We start from the raw sequence: 22,678 nt of genomic DNA on the forward strand, positions 1-22,678 counted from the left end.
GTAAACTTAAACATAAATCGCAACTATGAAACGTTTTGAATATCAAGCTTGTTCACGCAATGTAAACGTAAAATCGTAAGTAAGCGTTGTCCTCGTAAACGAGGGATAAGTCGATAAGTCGAGGGATATACCGAATTTTTTCTATATTTCATCCGGTTTAAGTAAGCTTGTAGTTGTTTACATTCTGTGACTCATCCATTCCAACTGAAATATCTGGCCGAGCGTCTGTTAATTTTGTATTTTAGATGCACCTCGGTGTTATTGTTAACTTTGCTTATTTTAAAAACATTCTTTTATAGTTTTCCCAATCAGCAGCACCATCTCTTGAGGAATTTCCTAACTAATTTCATAATATGGTGAGAGTAAATTCTCTAGTTTCCTAAGAAGAGTGCAACAAACCGTATAGTTCTATCATTTCCGTTTTTTCAATGATTTTTCGAATAATTTTTCGTTTTTGGAACGATCGTTATGTTGAGTATTTTTAATTATGTTTAAAATGATTGCTTTTTCATTTTATTTCTTAACATATGGAGAATTAAATTGAAGTTTCGATCATAAAAAAAATCAATTTTGAAGAAATGGAAATTAAAGTATTTTTATGTCATAATATCATATGCTCCTCTATTTTTATTATTTATTTCAATATTAAGATGGTTTATTGGAATTACACGCATTTGCAGGCTCGTGTGCTCAATTTAGGCTCATGAGCCTTTGTGAAATAGATTGTTGTTATTGTTGTAGTAGTTCATTTATGTCGCACTAGAGCTGCACAATGGGCTATTGGCGACGGTCTGGGAAACATCCCTGAGCATGATCCGAAGACATGCCATTAGAATTTTGATGCTCGGCAGAAAGAACCCGACCCCACTTCGGAATCTCGACGACCTGGACGCGCAATCAAGCACTCAACGGTAGAACAGTTTAACGAAGACCAATACCTCACACCCTCGGTCCCTACGTAGACTGATCCAAGTTGTCACCCACCCGCTCAGTGATCGCATCCAGTGATGCTTGACTTAGGTGATCTGCTGGGAACCGTCTCTTAACGATCAGTCCACTGCGGGACTTGTCAAATAGAAGAACGGATAGCAAAATACAAGGACAACATGAAGATGCTTCCATGGTAACTGCGGGATTTGAGCCCGCTACCTCCACGTTTTGCGCAACGTTTGGCATGTGATGTCAGTCAGCCATGGAGGCCTCTCATTATTGAGAATGATGATAGTTATTTTAAACTTCAATATTTTAACCCAACACTGTTTTGTAGATGGTCAAGCAAATAAAATTACCAAAGATGATAACACAAATCTACCCTAAAAACTGTTCTTTATTTGGTATCCGGGTTGTTTGAAGTATTAGTACTGTACTTAACTAGTTGGTTTTAGAATTAATAAGTTGTTTTTACACTAGATATATATAGCTAGATTATGAAATATGTGATCCAAATCCAACTTTCCAAAAATTTTCTTGTCGGTTTGTTGATAGACATTTTAAAGCTAACTACAACTATTTTATAATGAATAAAAAAAGTCATTAAAATTAGCAAAGCAGAAATTTGTAGTCAAAATGATACAGAGCTGCAGCAGTTTGAAATGAGAAGATAAATTTTATAGAGACACTGGGTAAAAGATAAAAGTATGCGTAGAAAAAATGAAATTAACCAATGATATTGAAATTGTACTTACTCTGACCAAAGACTTCTACTTAGAGCATTATTTCCCAAATTCAATGGGATAATGATAGGAAAAATAATGACTTTTCTTTGGGAAAGTTGAGAGAGCATCCAATAAGACATCAATCGTCGGTGAGATAGACGGAAACCATTTATTGTCATAACCATGATCATCACAACCAGAAGCCTCATTCTGTTCCCCCCTTTCCTTCCTCTCTGAAATAAATTCAAGAATGATAACAAATAAGATAAAAACATTAATAACAATAGTTGACAAAACATACTGAATTTTACCTTATTCAATATACTTGCTCAAAAGAAATACAGTAATTATTACTGTAAAAATTACGATTTGTTCCACAATATGTTAAATTAAAAATAGATTTTATGATAAAACGTACCTGCATCCTGATTGCCGGTATTTTTTTTACGATAATTTGACACGGAATTTCTGACATCAGTATACAGTGAAAGAACAAATTGACGAGGACATTAAATTGCTCAAAATTCCCAACTACAAGAAAAAAAATGACCAACACAAAAGAATGAACGAAAATTTAAAAAAAAGTCAGGACTCAGTAAGGGCTGCTGTTCTACAATGATGATAAGAATGTTTTTCCTATTGACACTTGAATATAAAATGCCAATTATTATCCAATAATTTCTTATTTAAATATATATTGCTTCATAAGTTCATTAATGTGAACTTTTTTGTCATTAAAACTACCCAAATAAAGTTAAAAGAATATTTCATTAAAAATGCATTTCTTTTATCATTTTAATGTTTTTGATGTGAGTAATAAAATAAATGTATTCCTCCAGCAAAAGAAAGGAAAAATACTTTATATGAAAAACATTAAGATTTATTCACTCAAAAACACATGAAAGCTTATTTTCATTACATTAATCTAGATTTAGCTTTTAAAAAATAACAGTATTCATCCTTCAAAAGAAACTTATATGAAAAACAATAAAACTTCTTCATTCGAAATAGCATGAAAGTTTATTTTAATGCTATCGATCGACATTCAGCTTTTGAAAATTAATAGTATTCATCCAGCAAAAGAAAAAAATACTATATATGAAAAACAATAAAACTTTTTCATTCGAAAACGCATGAAAGCCGATTTTAATGCCATCTATCTATAATTAGATTTTTAAAAATAATAGCATTCATCCAGCAAGAACAAAAATTTTATTTGAAAAACAAAAAAATTTATTCATTCATGAAGTAATAATTAATTCTTGAAATATTCATATTTAATGTTTTAATACATTAGCGTCAGTATGACTTTCATTAAAATTAATGCATTAGAAAAAGGTAAGCTACGATTTTACGTGTCTATCAGGGCATCAAGCGTAAAAGATAAGTACAAAGATCTTAACTTCATAAATAAGTTATTCATTGCAATTATGACAATGAAAATAGTAATTTTTGAAAATATGGTAAATTGTCAAATATGCATACGTTTAAGATTTGTTTCATTATTAAAGGTTTATTATGTTAGGAAAGAGAAAGTAAAACATGCTATTTTTAAAATTATTTAATACTAATAGAGCATACTCAAATATTTATGACAACTGGAGACTAAGGTTAATGTCCCGTGATGCTTAGATCTATTAAAACTTTTCTCCTCTATTATCTATTCAAAATTTTCATGCGAAATTAAAATAAGAACTAATTCTTATTAAATTTTGACCCATTTATAATAATCTTTTTGTATTTTTGTGATTTTTCTATTGCTATAGGGGTAATTCGGGAAATGTTTAAATTTGGTTACTTTTGGTTTTATGCTTCTGGTCAATGATAACGAAATTAAAATTACATGGCATTTTATCATCTGGATTAAAAAAAAGTAATTAAAAATGAAGAAATGAGAATTCATACTTCGCATCTTTGAAATAGAACTTGAAACAGTTCACATAATTAAATACATAAATAAATAAAAATAAATGAAATTGTGATTTTATAAACGCGACCCTCTAAGGATTATGTTTACTCTATATTTCCAACGATGGTAATATTTTTAAACTAATCTGTTTGAAGCATCTCAAAGGTATCAACTTTTGAGTTGATTCTATCGTTGATAATTAATTTGTTTAATAAGCATATGAATTTAAATTGTTGTAGGTCACCTCCGACTTAACGAATGATAAAATTAAATTGTTGCAGGCATATCAGCCTCTAAATTTTAACTACGTTAGATACTTTTCCATTATTAAATACTAAATTGATGGTGCTATGCATCAATTTACAACCGTGATTCATACATGCTGATAATTTCTGCAAAATGTCAATATTTTGCAAGAATTATCAGCTAAATTTTCAGGTGAATGGATTTTTCTGCAATCTTTTTATTTTTTTATTTATGTTTATGCAAAATAATTTAATAAAAAAAGGAACCACAATGTTCAATTCTTGAAACAAAAGTTATGGAACAAAATTATGTGAAAGAATATAGAGTACCTAAATGATAAGAGATGCTACAATAATCAAACGATTTCTGAACATTGCTTCCTGTGGACAGGGTCATTACGCTGTCGCCATTTTTTCAAATTAGGTACCCTCAAAAATTTAGCTGTATAATAACAATATACTATAACACAGTAAAGGGTCTTAGAACAAATTTAGATATTTTAATAAAAAATTTCAAACATAATTTAATAGCCATCACTAAAATTATTTATTTTCTTTAATTTGATAAAACATCGTGTTTTATTAATACATATTTTCGGTTTGAAAATGGATTCTGTACGTAACTGAAATTTTCATTTAATTGATAAATTTTACATTCGGAAAGGAAATTTTTTCAACTTATAACTTGAGTGAAAACTTATTAAACAGCCCGGTGAATTGAGCAAAAACTATAGTACTTACCTTAATTTATTACTTTGTTTTATCCAAAAACTCCTAGGTTCGGTCAACAAAACTGTTTTTACATTTAGAAGCTTTAAAAATTATTCTCTCTAGTTGATGTAATCTTCGCTGTTGTTTGTGGTGATTTCCCGTAAAATTGTGAATCCAGATGTAAACACGCAAATGTGACATGTTATTCAGTTTTTCTTATTCAATAGTTGACAACTGTTATTTAGAACAAGTAACTGAACACTTTTCACCTACTTTTGAAAATGAAATTGTTAAAGAAATGATGGGAAAATCATCTTTCAAGTGATTTCGCTTATTTTAATAAGTTGCATCACGAAAATCGTGAAAAAGGAAGAAGAAATAGCGCTTATTACTGGTAGTTGTTCGAAAAAGTGGATGACAGCAAACAATCTTTAAAAAAGAAAAATCATATTACGGACACTGAGGATAATTACCACAATATTTATTTATATTAATTATCCTCATAATACTATATTTATTTATTATTGCATTTTTAAGAAAATGTTATAAGCTTTTTTTCATTTTGAAACTTTGATAAATATATAATAAATGTGTACTGAAGTGTATAGCTATTTATTTATAACAGCTCATTTCTATTAGAAATTTATTGATTTTTATTTATTTTTATTATCCTTCTCAAAACTATTTCAATTCTCAGTCAAAAAAACTGTAACTGCATGATTTTTATAAAATATTCATAGAGTTTTATATATAACGTGAAAAAGTTATTGAAATGAAGATTACTACCGGAGTTTCTTTAATATTATTTAACTTTTATGCCACTCTGATAGGGTGCCAAATTATTTTCATATCGTGTATTTTCTTCCCGAACTTGACTACAGGATTTTGGTTCAGTTAAATTGTAAATGGTGAAAAAGAAGGAATAGTTCCCAATACGGAAAGCTGTTCGAAAAAGTGGAAGACAGCAAGCACTGTCAGATAAATAAAAAATGGTGTTACGGACAGTGCTGATAATTAATACAATATTTATATATGATTATTAGTGTCTTTTTTTTTAAAAAATATAAAACTTTTTTTACTTTAAAACGCTTGGAAATTGTATGATAAATGCGTATTGAAGTTTAAATCTAAATATTTAAAACAGCTCATTTCCTTCAAAGAAATTTGTTTTATTAATTTCTTTATCCCTTACTTCTCGAAACTTTTATTAATTCTCAGTCAAATAGTTGTTTATATAATAATTACTGAATACTTAATCTTCATACGGGGTGAATAAAAAAATCAAATAATTGATACCGAATAACACTACATAATCATGCACTAAATTGAAAGACATATATCTGCAAAATTGAAGAGCTTAGTAGAAGAACCAGGTAAGTGACATTTTTATGGTTATTTAGGAAACAGTGAAAATAGCGTAAAGTAGTTGCATAAATATGGGTATGTTTAATGTGACAGAATTTTTTCTCTTTCACTTTACTCTAACATAACTAAAATACAGCAGCTTTTAGTATGCTTGCATGATTTTCGTTTTCAAATCAGGCTGTGGTTAATAGAATAAGTAAAAGTATTATTATCCCCACCTTCCATTAATTTGGTAAAAAAATAGTTCGGATAAAACTTTTCTTTTTCGTTCTAAAAATCCCACTTCTTTCACTGAGGTTTTCAATTAATATAGCTAGAATAATTTAAATTTTATTTAATTTTATTCTACATCTACAAAATTTAGATTCATTTTATTAAGTTGTCGTAAGTAATAATTTAAGCAGTGTTAAATAATTAGTTGCAAGTTAAGTATTTATTGAGATTCATTTTATCAGGTAGTTATAAGTAATAATTTATGTAGTGTTAAGTAATAAATTATATGTTAAGTATTTATTTAGATTCATTTTGCTAGGTTGTCTGAAGTTTTAGTATATAAGAATATTTTTGAATAAGACAAATTGATTTTTTTTTCCATTTTCTATCCTAACAATAAATTGTGTTTCTATACAACATGAAAAATATACTAGATCGTCTAACCATTTTGCAATTGGACAGAAAAACCACATATTATTATTAAATAATAAAAAAGATCATTGTATCTCTGGATGAAATTAATATAACGCCCATAAATGTTTTCGGGGTTTGTAAGTGGAGCCTTACTAAAGTATAAAAAAAAACAATAGTCTTAGTCTTAAGCATTAAAATTTTAATAATATTAAAAATCGAAATAATAATTGTAACAACAAAGAATAGTATTTAGATAATATTATAGATAAATATTCTAATAAGCACCACTAAATTAGAAAAATATTAATACTTTATATGCTTATATATACTTTATATACGTATGATCCATGCGAAACAGCGACTTACTAGAGGGTTGGAAGGCGATGTCGTGCAAGGGTCTCAGAACTCTAAGTTGTGTTTTTTATAAATTTGAAAAAAAGGTACAGCTTGAAATTTGTATTCTCCTTTTTAATTAAATATTTATACTTCAATAAAATAATATTAGGGACAAAAACATTGTAAGTTACTATTTTTCGCCTCCCAAAATAGTTTTAGATGAAGAAGAAGGAGTTAGCGGTGCAAAACAATGAGTAGAATTTATTTAAAGATTGTTGTTTGAGCATTCGACGATGCAGAAAGAAGTCTTTCATTTGTGGTTAACAGTCCGAAAAGTAATGATCATATTTTTGAAGGAAAAGGAAGAAAAAAAAAAGTGGACCATTTATTTGTTGGTTCATTTCTATTTCTCTAAGATAACAAAATAAAATTTTTATGAAACTTTAAAGATGAGTAATAAAACTAATGCTAAATAAGTCTTATTTGAAAGACGGAGTACAACCGAAACCACAATAATTAATATATATATATATATATATATATACAGTACCGCTCAAAAGTATCAGTACACCTAGAAACTTATAAAACTTATAAAAAAATGGCAAAATTCAAGGCGTAATAACTTCTTTAAAAATGATCAAAAATGCTTCTGCTTTAGCTCATTTTGAAGCTTAAACTCCTTACTCTTATGCACTCTAATTGTTTTTAATTAATATGTTTTGCAACTATGTACAATTGCACTCTAAACAATCATAGAAGTCATCATTTAGAAGACATAAAAGTAGAGATTTTAAGCTTCAAAATGAGCTAAAGCAGAAGCATTTTTGATTATTTTTAAAGAAGTTTGAATTTTGCCATTTTTTTATAAGTTTCTAGGTGTACTAATACTTTTGAGTGGTACTGTATGCATATATGTATATATATATATATATATATATATATATATATATATATATATATACACATGCATATATATATATATATATATATATATATATATATATATATATATATATATGCATGTGTATATATATATATATATATATATATATATATATATATATATATATATATATATATATATATATATATATATATATATATGCATGTGTATATATATATATATATATATATATATATATATATATATATATATATGTATGTATGTATGTATGTCACGGAGAAAGACCGAAATCGGTGGTTGTTGACATTCACCTGTGTATGTCGACAATCATAGATATGCTTGAATTTCCGAAATATTTATTACATTCGATTTGATTTGAATTTTATCGTGGATATAATTACATTTATTCGATATTTTAACCCTACACTGATGTTTTTTTAAGGTTAAGTGCCACTGCCCGGTATACATTTGCCCGGTATACCCTACACTGATGTTTTTTTTAAGGTCAAGTGCCATTGCCCGGTATATATTTGCCAGATACTCCAAACACTGATATTTTTTCTAATCTATCGTCAGTAAGTATTAAAATATAGAATAAATATAAATATATGAAATAAATATAATAATATTAACGAATAAGTTAATATAAAATTGGATATAACAAATATTTCGGACATTCACCAAAGCGACTATGTGATTGTGGACATTCACCGGTGAGAGTCAGAAATAAGGGTATTTAGCAAATATTTCGGAGCCACACCAAGCGACTACGTGAATGTCGACATTCTCCAGATTTCAGAGTTTCACCGTTACATATATATATAATGCAAATTATTATTATTTTTTATCATTTCATAGAATATCACAAAACAATATAAGTTATTTAACATATTAACAGATTGTAGAGAATCCAAGAAACATATTATTTTCACCATAATATTTATTAAACTATCGTCTTTTAAGGATAAATATCAAAGTTTGGTTTATCATAGTAATTGGAACTATACACGTGGGCTATTTTCAAAAGGTGGGAACATAACATGCAGTTAAACTTTTACAACATTTTATTATTCAATACACAGTATGAATGTTAGAGTAAATTTATAATTATGCCTAGAGCCAGGAATGAACATAAATTTTGTATACACTACAAAAAATATTTTCCCACCAAAAATGGCCAATTTTAAACATTTATGATGTTAGATGAACCGATGTAACACCATTATTTTCAATATTGCATTGACGTTTACAAATAAAAAGTTTTTTTTTTTAAATTGTGTCTAGACGTTTCTCTCCATGAAAGAAATCCAAAAAAAAATTGTCCATTCAGTTTGTTTATAAGTACCTGTTGGCATGTACCTGTCAATGCAACAGCAATGCGTGAAACGTATATTGACCAAAAAACACGCTGTAAATGTCACGCCTTTTGTTTTCTAAGAATGGGAATGAAGAATTAAAATTTCTAGACGACGCTGACTCAATAAAACTTAACGATTTTTTGTTATACAATATTTGAAAAAAAAAACACACCATCGTATATTATGTTAATAGAGTGGAAGTTGTTTATCATGATGGATTTATTGATGTTCAATTCTCAATAAGAAAAAAAAACGGACGAAATTCTTTTAATCATGAATATTTCCTTTTTTTTCCCCACAAATAAAAAACATTTCACAAATCTTAAAAGAAAAGAAATAGATCCCAAACTTCCTTCCCCAGCAACTGTTGGAAGTATTAGAATTGAAAATCAGTAATCATTTAGAATGAACGTGCCTTATTTTTTTTTTGATTAAATTAAAGCAAATTTCAAAATGTTTTTAAAATAAATCAATTTGAATAATTGTTTTTAAATGTATTAATTTGTGTTCAAAATGTGTCCTTTTTAGTAAATTGAAATATACAAATTAATATTTTAATTAAAATATGTCATTATATATTCCCGAGTAAGGCTTACATTGAAATTAATTTCATTTTGACTGTAGTTGTAGTTTTTTGAGTTGTAATAAATGAATAAGTCTTGCTGAAATGCGCATAACATATTTTCTTGCATTTAAAAACCAAATTACTATCTAATTTAATCCTTTTTCAATAAATAAAAATCATGAATATAATCTGTAATCTTTTTATACCATGACCTTGAATTGAGTGCGGAATAAAATCAATTTTTAAAGATTACCTCAACAACTGCCAAACGTTTTGGCATAGAATTCGAAAACCGTTATAGGGTTGCTAATGTTTTGGATTCATTCAAACTCGCTATTATCTTTCCCGCTTTTTTCCCGCCAACTCATTTGAATGCGTAAAGCTAAGAAAACGAGCTTTGGCATAAAATTTAATCCATTAATAGCCAATACATGGATTCCTTAACTTTCCTTGGCGAAAACTATTTCAACGTACGTATGACACTCACATTTTTGAGTTTTTGGTTGGACGGAGGTGTCCCGTGGGGCTGAGCTCTGCAGCCACACTATCCAGGCCATTCTCCAAGTTTATCATTTGATAATGTATATTTGTATTAAAAATTGAGACTAATTTTTACTTTGGAGCTCTTTATAAACTTCAATTAAAAAGCATTTTTATATTATAGCTTGATACTTTATTAAGCAATTTAAGATTTTTGTTAAATAATGGCTTGCTTACATCCGTCTGGAATAAAATATGGTCATTTTGAAATACATCAATAAAATTATTCTTCAACGAATGATAAATTCATAGAACCTCATCAACTTATGGCTAATACACAGGCACCATCCATCGACAAAATATTCCTCGATGGAATAAATAGTTAGTAAGCTTATCCACACTAGCCGTGTGCAGTCAGTGGGACAAAAACAACCTTTATTTAAAAAAAATATTATGGAAAACAAACGCAACATTGTAATTCAAGAGATAAAAGAGAATGTATATAAGTTTTCAATTTATTGTAAGAAAAATTCTTCATGAGTTAAAAATTATGGTAAATATGGTTTTATGATAAATCTGTAAAAAGAATTCACGCTAGTCTCCCTTTTCCCTAAATTGGACGCATGCTGATTCTTATTTTTCCGGCTCCAATTTATCGATATTATATATTACATAAATACTTCTTTATTTTGAAAATGGATTCCAAATAAGCTTTAACAGTCAGAGTAAACTCAGTGGCTCAACAGCCCATAGAGGGCCAAAACTACTGTACTCTGGACTTTGGGTTGCAGGACCAGATGTTCCGGCTGGAAGGTCAGCCGAACGTGGAGCCCCCAGTGTTTAGTCCCCAAGCATGTACTCATTCTCTTGAAACAATGAAAGGATTAAAAGTTGGAATACTATTCAGAAAAAAAAGGAAGAAAAAAACATTAGAAAATACTATAACCGCTTTCCTTACAAATTTTTTTGAAAAAAAAAATTCAAAAAATCAACATATTTTTTTTAATTAATAAATATAACGAACTAAAACTAAACACAAGTTCTGAGTTGAAATTTAAATTTTTTTATGTGTAAAAAATATTTAACTTACCACCAGTTTATTATCCCAAATAATCTCGGGCAAATGAAAAAAGTTAAATATTAGTCTTTGTATCTGTTCACATCTTTGTAATCTAAAAAAAAAATCATCTGCATTTTTTTCACTTTCACTCGCAAAGGCCATTTTTTTACTCTTTTCTCCAATGAAAATTCATCAACCATCATGCAATTGTACAAAACGCGTCCACAGTCCCACAAATAGCAAAACTCCCAAACAAAAATTGCCAAACTTCCAATCACGACAGATTATTATTATTTTTTGTTTTGCTACCGGCCGAATAAAAACGTGATAAAACAGAACGTATTGGCGATTGCTATTATGACCGAGCTTACTCGGGATAATAAATATTTACTATATATATGCACTAGAGGGGCTCCGCCCCCTGCTCATTACCGCTCGCCAACCCCCGATAATTACTACGCAATTACATTTTTGTTTGCTTCGCGAACAAAATTAAAGTCTTTTTCCTGGAGATTAGCTGGAAATTTTTCTGCATTAACATCACATAGAGAGAATATGATAAGATTGTAAAATGTCAGAGGTGCTTATTATCAACATTATAAACTTATATAACGCAATTTTAATGCAAACAATATTATAAACTAAAGCAACGAAGCAATATTATTTAACACATTACTACAGGGCAGTGTTTCTCAAAGTGTGGTACGCGTACCCCCAGGGGTACGGGAACAGTTTAGCTGGGGTACGCGTTCTTGCAACAAACAAAAATTTCGAAAAATTTCATTTAAAAATAAAACTAGGCATGAAAATTTACGATTATATATTTTTCTATAGGCTACTTTTTGCAGAGTAATAGTAACAGTTAATAATTAGTGGTGTCAACAGCCAGTTGTGATTTTTTAACTTTAATAAGAAATACATTCATTTTTTTTATTAGTGGTACACGGCGTTACGAAAAATTTAGAAAGGGTACACAAAAGTCATACGTTTGGGAAGCACTGATATAGGGCAAAGATTAATCTCTGTAGCCGAAGCACGCGTGGCAGAGCCTAACTCAAATCATTGATGATCTTATAGGATGCCGGAGGCATCCTATATGGTGCTACATCCCCCCCCCCAGTAGTTTAAATTTTAAACTGAAAAAAATTAATTCCTACTGAAAAAACGAATTTTAAAATATATGGCAAACAAATTAAAACATGTAATATTAATAAGCTGATGCTGAGTAATATTTCAAAAGCAAATACCATTGCAGGTATTTGCCCAATTAACTTCAATACTGTCAACTGGCAAAATATTTTAGTTTCAATCAGACAAAAAGCAAATTATATAATAAAAACATATGTAACTGAAATTCGACAAATCAAATAACTGCGTTCTATCAAAACAATCATTTTATTATAAAACTTTAGAACAACTATCTTTTTACATTGCCACTCAAAATTATTAATAAACACTGGATAATATTGCGTTAATGACACTTTTATCTATTGACGCCATAAACAATCGTTTGCATAAAGTTTAGTTCATAATTTTCATATATAATCGTTTGCATAAATAATCGTTCGGTCTTTTTATAGCTCTAAGTAACAAGTGTGAGATTTTTTTGTTTTGTTTTGGAATGGCGATGTTGTAATTTTGTTGCTGAGTTAATAAATCTTCCTTTTTAATTCCTCTGAGATTTCGATTCGAAGTCCTCTGAGTTTTATTTGAGGTCAGTTTGTATTTTGTATTTTTTGACAGCATTATTAAAAATTAATACCTTTTCACACTCATGCGTTCTCAATTTTGATTGGCTGTTTTGTGCGTTACTAACCAGAAGTCTTTTGTGATTGGCTATGTGTTATCATTCCACTGTCTTCTTATATATAAAGATATATCCGAGTTAACTCGGGATAATCTGGGAAGATGTTTAGTAAGAAAATCATGGACATGTTAGTGGAAATTAGATGAATAATAATGCAACTGAGAAGACAAATATTTATTTACAACAGAATTATACATATACATCGCATAAGAAATTCACTGCCAGAGTGAATAACAGTTCATGGGTCTTTATTCACCAAAAAGAGGTTCGACCAATCCCTTTGGCGAAATTAGCCAGGGATACACAGGGTGGCTGAGAACATCCTGTATTCTGCGTAGGCATGTATGACGTAGTACCATCCATATTGGGCATCCTGAAATATTAATGCATAATAATAAAGCACACTTACTTTAAAAAATTACAAAATACAATAGATGAAATTAATTAAAGATAATCAATAAAAAATATATTATTTGAAAAATGCTTCATATAATTTTGAAAACAAATGCCTCATATTCTTGTCAATTTTATGTGTTTAAGCGTTTTTGGTGTTCTTTCTAATGCCACTTGCCAATCCAGGTTGCTTGGTGAAAACCAGCCCATCTGAGGGTGTGTTTCTTGTTTCTCAGTGGCGCTATCTACGGCCAAGAAAACGACTTCAGCTCCACACACTCATCACGACCGGCTTATAGGACGGACAAATTTATACATCCATTCATTCATATAAACATCGCAGTTTTGATCTGAACCAGAGAACGATCAGTCTACAAATCAATACCCTCAGAGGTATAATCTGTCATCGGAACATGGAGGACTTTGTGACCAGACAGATTTAACGTCCACCTGTCCCATTTACTGCATGGGGAGTCTTCTACCGACCGGGATCAAACTCACGACATTTCAGACGTGGGCCCAACGCTCCTCCAACCAAGCTATCCTAGTCTCTTAAAAATTTTTAATCCATAAAAGTGAAAAACCTTTTCATTTTATCGAAAAAACTGAAAAATCAGTTCATTTTCAAATATTGATCTATTTAATTTTATTTTATAAACGGAGTTGAACAGCCGACCAAGTTCTGAGTTAACGACGACCAATGTCAACTCCGCAGCCTTGTAATTTTGAACCCAATCCAGAAGACAAGGGAACTCCTGAATCAAGTATTGAGAGAAATTTGCCTTCGAGGTGGACTTTTAGATGGAACTAACTCGCATTTGCGTTGCATAGAGAGAAAAACCGCGAAAGCCTCGCGCGGTTATCCTGACGGCAAAGGGACTCTAACCCTTCATCCTTCTACCGATGAGGATATTTTAAGTCTGTACTAGTGCGAGCTGCACTACTGCGGAAGTGCGAGCTGGGTGCGGAATTCGTATCGACCAGCCATTACAGAGATTCGAATCCTCACATCATTGGGAAGTGAGTACTCCATCCTCTGAGCCTAATGATTTACCTACTGACTTTATGCTCACGCTTGTTTTGTGCTCTCAACGGTCGGAGGCAGTATTTGCAGAGGTTGTTTCAACTTCAGGTAAGAAGATTCTCTTGTATAGATTTCTACTTTTTTCTCGTTCTATTCCCGAATATATTCTCGGAAATTTTTTTTGCAAGTTGCAGTAACTGTTCTGCTTTTGGGTGCACTGCGCGTCAAAGCACAAATTTATTATCTATAGATATAATAAACGTAATTAGGTGATACAAGCACTGCCCGAATCTTTCATCTTAAAGTTAAATTCACTGATTATTCAGTATAATATTAAAGAAAAAAAAAACAGAACGATAAACATTTAAAAGTTTAAAAAAAAAAATCGGATCGCACATATAGAAGGTGAAGTTAAAAAACTGACCTGTTGCCACATAACATAAATATTAAACTGTTATTTTTTTCTTTAATTGGCTACTTGCATTTCAAGAAGAAGAAGATCACAAGTACCCACGCATGTGACCCATGACGTTAGTTGTAGTGCTTTTGGGTGCACTGTTCTTCAAAGCACTAATTTATTATCTATTTATATGGTGAATGTAAATTAAGTTATACAAACATTGTCTGAATCTATCATCTTAAAGTAAATTCGCTGATTATTCTGAATAATATTAAATAAATAAAAACAGCACAATAATCATTTAAAAGTAAAAAAAAAAAGTCGGATCTCACATATAGAAGTTGTAGTACTGACCTGTTGCCAGATTATATAAATATATAAACGGTAGTTTTTTTTCTTTAATGACGTGTTAAAGTTGAGCTAAGCTTTTCCACATAAGTAATGTTAATTAACGTGAAATTAATTAAATACAAAACCGTATAGCACATCAAATTTGTTGAAATATAATTCTTTATCATCTACGCCCTTTACTAAACTTAAATTTATTACTTATTCCTGCATTTTATTTTAACAGTAAAATATTTTTGCTTTTTGAACCAGGCAACTTTATTACATAATTAATTTATGTTCCTCATGGCTTCGTGCCTCTCTTAGTGTTAAATAAGAAATATATAGTGAAAGAATTAAAATCTTTGTGAAAGAACATAAAATGAGTCTCTTAAGAGTTAAGATAGTTGACAGGTTTTGCTTACTCGAAATAGAATGGAAAATACAGTTGCTAACGTAAACGAATACCACGTCACAACAACCAATAAGGATGGAGATACCCACTCTACGTCACTTGCTGGTTTCCCATTAACGTACCTCAACAGATACTTTAGATCAGTACTGTAGTCAATGCGAGCCGGAAGCTGAATCATCGAACTTGGTTCGCTTCATTCAGAGGCTCCTCAGAGCCCACCCTGCTCGTATTTAGTGTTTATACTGAGTATTCATTCCTAATACTGATCTTAATGGTAAACGAAAGTTGTGGGGGAAAAAAAGAATAAAATATTAGTGAAAAATCTCGTATAGTATTTGCTAGGTACTATAAAAGAATTTAGTTACAGATTAGATATAGAATCAAAAATATAGGCATACTTACGCTATGATTGTATTTCCTCCGACCTTAACTGGAATGGGAATTGGGATCGGTAAAGGCAAGAAGCTGTTTCTCTGCATTGAATTGGCGAGTAAAGCAGCTGCCATGATCTTATGCATGTGAAATGAGTGGCCAAGATGACAAATTAAAAGCAACAGCACCGCCAACCACAATAACGAACGAATTTTTAACATAGTTCACTTTACACCTAAAAGCATTAAAATCCAAGTTAGCAAATAGTTATGTGAAATACATTTCATGCCATTAAAAAAATCTAATAAAATATAAATTGTATTATAATCAATAAAGCTCAGTCAATCAGATCGCTGTGAGTCAAATTTTTATGGAAGGTTGATTAGATAAAGCATTATGATTCTGGGTTTAACAAACTTGGTTTAAAGTATAATGTTTCAAAATTATAATAACATCTTTTAGAAATGGTAATATAAGAAATTTTCCCGCGTCTGTGTTAATAAACACAGTAGACAAAATAGAAAATCAGAGACTTATCCATTTTACCGGTGTAAGTAAATTCAGCTATTAAATTTATTTATGCTTTCATTTTTTTTATTTATTAAAATAAAAAGTTTAAAAAAAATTAAATGAATAAAGAATGAATTTACTGTTTTTTAATACTGTAAAGTTAGGCAGATAGAAGAAACTGTGTTACATTTTCATATATAAAGTTGCAAGACAAAACAATCGAATGCTAAATAGTAAGTTAAATAGCAAGGTTTTTTAAGGTGCACAAATAACTTCTTAATTTTTGCTTTCATTGTCACTTTTGACTATTTTGTTCATTGTCATTTACAGTAAAAGTTAATATGAATGATTATGTAAATTACAATTTATAATATTCACTTGTCATATGCCTTTTTTTATATTATCATACAGATTTTTTCCCCTCATCAACGGACTAACAATTTTTTTCTTCATTTCATAGCAAATGAATAGATGTAACTAGTGGGGATAGATAGTGATGAAGCTATAAGGGCAAGTCCATATTAATAGAGTCTTTAAGTGATATTAAATTTGTTTCAATTCTAACAGGAATTTCCTTTTCTAAGATACTTCTAAATTCATACACTGTAAAAATTGGACACTCAAATTTTACGAAACTTCTTTCGTTTTTGACGAAACTGTTCCCTGGTATATGCTCCGAGCAAGCAGAGTGACAAAATAACTATAGTCACTTCCTTGAGGAAGCAAATTTCATCAACAGTAAAGAAATATTTTTTCATACTATTTTTTTCGAAAAAAAATGGAACCCTCGTAATACCTAACTTATCTAACTTTTCTAATAATCACTTTATCGTGGGCACCACATAGTATGCCCCAACGACAAAAGAAGGATTGATAGAACAAGGAGATAAACTACACATATGCCTAAAGCGGGTTTCGTACCCGGCGTTTTCCTTATACGAGGCCAACCCCTTGACACTATACAGCCGGACGGCTTGTTTCGTCCCTTTATTTTCGATCCTAGTCTTCATTCTAGTTTCATTTCAGTTAATCTCCCATAATTGTGATGAGGTTTCGAGTTGAGGAAACGTTTTTGTCATATGTTTCCCCAATTCATAACAAATACCACGATTTCGGGACGAAATGATTCTCAAAGTTAACAAAATACAGAATTGCTGAATCTTCAAAAGTGAGAAGTTTATTTCTGAAAGTGTAATAGCATTCAGTTTACATGCAGATGAATTTGCCTTTCATTACATCATATAGTGATATTAATAACTGTATCAAATAATCAAAGTTTGTTACTTTTATTGTTTACTACTATTAAATTTTTAATGAAGCTATCTGGGCTGCCTACTTCTAAACTTTTTACAAAATATTATGTAAATTGGTAGAGTTTGGTTGCTAAAAACTAAAGGTTTATAATTTTTTTGTAATTTTTCCAACAATTTTAAATCCACACAGCAAGAGAGCTGGAAAAAAATATTTACCACTACATATAAATTTTGAATAATTTTGAATATAATGTAGTGGTAAGGGATACAACTTCAAAAAACAAGTTTAGAAAACTAATTATCATACATTAAAACAAAAACTTAGCTACTGCTAGAAGTAGTTTTCCCAAAAAGCGTAGAAAGCTGGCAGCCCTGAGCTGGTGTGGACAGAAAAATTAAAAAAAATAATATTGAAGAACTATACTTGCAAACTTAGTTTTCAAAATGAAGATAACTCTTCACATTTTGATACATAATACGTTAGAATATGCTCTTTATTTTGAACATATAATGTATGTAATCTATTGTACATTCAAAATAAAGATTATAATGATCTTTTGCAAATTAATATAAAGCGTCAATGCTAGCCGATTCCTCTCGTATATAGTTAGAGACCTCTAAAACATTTTAAATTTTTCAGAAAGAAAAAAGGAAACAATTACGCAGCTTCAACGACCATCGACTAGTTCAAGGGTCCTTTGCAAGAATGGGTGCGATTGCCACAGAGACCTTGGTAAACAGTATGAAAGGCCAATGTGAAAATTGTGTAGCTGTTCCACCATTTATCCTAAAACTTTATTTTATAACCGGTGTTGAGCAATCGACCCAATTCCGAGCTTACGAATATTAATGTTTAACTTCATGACCTTTTTATTTAAAACCCATTGCAGAAGACAAGGAAGCTTCTGGATCAAGCATTGGGAGAAATGTGTCTTTGTGGAAGACTTTTTGACGGAACTAACCAGAGTTTTCCTAACACGGAGAGGAAAACCTCGAAAACTCGGTTAGCCTGATGGCAAAGGGACCCATATATCAGCAATCGGCGATATGTCAGCAATTTGGTTGGTGCAAACTTATACCATAAAGAAAACTTATCAAAATAAAAACTCTGTCTTACCAGACCTCTAAACGCTGAATTGACATAAAACAGAAATAAAACCTACTTAGCGTAATAACACTGTCAACTTTAAAAATAGTAGATCGAAGAAACAAAGAAAATCAAAGAAACTTTAAAAATAGTAGACATAGATCAAAGGAACCATTTTTTTCTGATTTCTTATTGCCAAAACCGTTTATGAATTAAAATAAATATAAATATATGAATTAAAATAAATGAATTCCTAAAATTTAAGTCAAATTAAAACCAAAAATTTTTTTAACAGTCTTATATGAAGCATTTGTCACCTCATTTTAAATTTTCCCAGTCTGTGGCTCAACCAGAGTAAACTTAATGTTACTACAGCTTTTACATTATTCTAAACCAGTAGAATCTACTCGTATGTTTTATACTCCGTTACAAGTTAAGATAAGACCATTGGGGTACATGATTTAAGTAATCATCGGCAACTGTATGCAGTTCAGTTTTATATTGCTATCAAATCATTCAAATAAGCTTTCAAAACAATATAAAAGTTTTTAAAACTTAAACACGTGAGACAGAAATTTAATTTGTGCTATCTTTTACTATAAATATATCATAGAATTATTAAAAAAAAGGTTATAGTTTCTAGTTTGACTGGAATCCCAGACTCTGCGGACTGAACAAAAAGAAAATTCGTTTTTGAAAACGAAACTGCTATATGAAGAAGCAAGAGCATTAGATTTGATTGGACAACAAAAAATGACGTGTATTAGGCTGAGATGCTCTTAACAAATCAAATGCGAGATAGAGAATTTTAACTTTTGTTTCGTAATAGAGGAAAACGTCTGCACGAAACAATGTTTACTATTCTTTCATCAGTTTCTTCAAATGCGAACAGAAAGACATATATTTGTTACAACTTTTAAATAACATTTTTATTAATTCTTACTACTTGTTAATTGATTATTCTTATTAATAAAACAGCAAGAAAAAAAGGAGGCTGAGCAACGTCTTTCAAGAATTGGCGACGATGATACACGTTAGCGCTAGGAGCTTGGCATCCATTTGGCATACGCTTTGACGAAAATAAGTTCTCTCCATGAGGATTATGGTTTTTCTTAACTTGCAACAGCGTGTAACATAAATTAGCTTTTGATTCTGAAATTCTTTTTATTCTGGACACAACTCAAAATACGTGTTTAGGAAAATGAACATATTTAAGAAAATGGACAAAGCATTTGGTTACATTTACCTAACTTCTCTTATGAAAATTATTCTATAAAGAGTAAATAAATAGATTCACATAAATCCGTAATGTGATGTCATTTGCTTGCTTATATCCCCTTGTACTTTTCTTAAAATTTAGTATTTTTTTGAACAGATATTAAAATTAAACAGTTATTCCTACAACGTATCTTATAAATTTAGAATGGTGATATTGAATTTAGTTGTGGGAATTTAGATTTTTAAACACTACTTGTTAGTCTTCATCGTTTCATGATCTGAATACGAAGAGATCGCTTTTGTTTTATTTTATAGCCGTCGTTGAACAGCTGACCCAAATTTAGGTTTACGACTAATAATGTTCAACTCGGTAGCCTTGCAATTTTGAACCTAATACAGAAGACAAGGGAACTTCTGGATCAAGTATTGGGAGAAATTTTGAGAAACTAACCCGTCAATATGTTGCATGGAGGGGAAAACTAAAAAAATTAAAATAACAAAACTTTATTCTCGTTTTTTTTAGTTCAGGTAACAAATTTTAAAAGAAATAAAAGCTTCCTTAATAATTGTGATCAAATATAGCCTAGAAGAATATCTTCCAAAAAAAAAGAGTTTTTGTTAAAAGCCGTTGGATTGTAAATAAGCGTCCGGTTCCTTGCCCCTTAATGAATATGCAATTTTTTAAATAAGTAAAAGTAAATAAATAAAATAAGTAAAAGTAAATAAAAATAGAGTACGGAATCCCTCGGATGAACATTAAAAAGGAGCCGTGTCCATTCTTATACTCGCATCTCGAGCTGTGCCCAGACTAAAATGCTCGCAAACGACATGTTCTTTTTTTTTAAACTATGACTTAGAAGGCGAAGGAGCGGAAGGTTATCAGAAAACTTTCCATATTTACCTAAAATTTTTGCTGAAATATAAGTACTCTGACTATGTAGAAAATGGTAAAGGGTTGAACTCTTGCCCTTAAACTAAATGACATTCAAAATTTGCTGCTTTAATAATACTAATGCAACTTTAATGTAGTCTAGACCAGAGAATCAAAATATTTTTCGGTCATGGAACCCTAAATAATTGCATTTCTCCTGTCGTTACCCCGACTTTGCAAATAAAGTAAAGTAAAGTATATATATATATATATATTAAATTTAGTTTCTCACACTTTGGCATTTTACTTTAACTAATTTCATAAAGGCAATCGAAATAATTTATTATTGGTTGAATCTAAATATAATTAGATATTTCAGAAATATTTTATAACCGTCGTTGAACAGCCGATCTAAATTTGGATTTGCGACTACTAATGTTCAACTCCGTAGCCTTGTAAGTTTGAACCTAATCTAGAGGACAAGGGAACTCCTGGATCAAATCATCCATCATTGGGAGAAATTTGCCTTTTTGGAGGGTTTTTTGATGGAATTAACCCGCATCTGCTTTACATGGAGAGGAAAACCACGAGAACTTCCTACGGTTAGCCTGACGGCAAGGGGAATTTAGCCCATGATCCGTCTACCATTGAAAATATTTTACGTCAGTACTGTGGTCGATGCGGAATTTGAATCGACCAGCCATCGCTGGGATTCGAACCCAGTTTACTTCATTGGAAGGCGACGCTCTGTCCCCTAAGCTACCAAGGCTCTTTCGGAAATATTATTAAAAATAAAACTGCTGAAAATTTTTTTACTCTCGAAACCTCATTAACTTTCTTACCGCTGATCTAGACCACATAAAATTTATTGAAGCTACTAATTTCTAGTCCAAATATGAATATTGATATTGTTATTAAATTAGATACTAATGTTTTGATTTTTGATATAAATGTCAACATTCAAACAAAGCGGCTACTACTTTTTACTTTTTGAAACTATGAATGAGATATTTAAAGTAATCGTTTGTAAATAAAGGTTGAACATTTAAATGGATTCATTGATTGTAATAATATCGGTACTACACAAAGCGTTTAAGTACATATCACAATTTCGAATGTAGATTTTAGTTTAAAGAAAAGAGGAAAAAAGAAAGCAAGAAAAATACGTATATGTTATAAAAAATAACAAAAAACAAATCTGGAATAAAATTTTGCCATAGTTCACGTGATTTTGAATGGTCAGTAATGGCGTGTTGTGTTTCATGACAGAAATTGCAGGTTTGGTAAAATGTCTCTTACCTGAAGGTACATAACAGCAATCCATTCCCAACAAACGAATCTAAGAATGAAAAAGGATTCTACTTTGCGTGTCGCTTTTTCTTATTTTCCTGAGGCACCACACTTTGGGAATTGGAGCACTCCGACACCCCTTTTCTACGCTCTGTCAATGATATGGAACATATTGTGATTGCACTTGAATTTGAAACTTTTTATAGTCCTGAAGCTACATTTCTCTGAGAATCTAATTCTCATCGTTTTCACTAAATAGGGAATATCGTCTGCTTCTCATACGTCATTTATGGTATAACATGTGTTCTTCAACATAATTGAAGACGTTCTAGCTTGTTGCTTTCTTTTTCCTTCTATTTAATTATGAATGCCCAATTCGTATACGAAAATAGTTGGAAAAAGGGATTTCAGAAGATTTATAATAGCCCTGAAAGAATGAATGATGTGTTTGTTACGTTGTTCATTCGGTTGAATAATTCCTGGGTTATCGTCTTGT

General features: G+C 30.4%; 1 protein-coding gene across 1 annotated transcript; it reads right to left on the bottom strand.

Moving 5' to 3' along the window:
- Positions 1 to 13,199: 13,199 nt before the first annotated feature.
- LOC147814395 (uncharacterized) lies at positions 13,200 to 22,341 on the bottom strand. The gene is made up of 3 exons (XM_087155538.1): positions 22,192 to 22,341; positions 15,984 to 16,188; positions 13,200 to 13,395 (listed from the first exon to the last, which is right to left on the bottom strand). The coding sequence occupies exons 2-3, from the start codon at positions 16,172 to 16,174 to the stop codon at positions 13,275 to 13,277; spliced, it is 312 nt and encodes a 103-aa protein (XP_087011664.1). The 5' UTR covers positions 16,175 to 16,188; positions 22,192 to 22,341; the 3' UTR covers positions 13,200 to 13,274.
- Between the last annotated feature and the right edge of the window lie 337 nt (positions 22,342 to 22,678).

The sequence above is a fragment of the Parasteatoda tepidariorum genome, chromosome 2, assembly GCF_982258835.1.
Source record: "Parasteatoda tepidariorum strain Cologne lab strain chromosome 2, Ptep-v5.0, whole genome shotgun sequence".
Lineage (NCBI taxonomy): Eukaryota > Metazoa > Arthropoda > Arachnida > Araneae > Theridiidae > Parasteatoda > Parasteatoda tepidariorum.

Coding starts and splice junctions, on each gene's coding strand:
- LOC147814395 (XM_087155538.1), bottom strand. CDS start 16,174: ATGTTAAAAATTCGTTCGTTATTGTGGTTGGCGGTGCTGTTGCTTTTA. Junction 13,396..15,983: donor GGAGGAAATACAATCATAGC/GTAAGTATGCCT, acceptor TTAATATTTCAG/GATGCCCAATATGGATGGTA.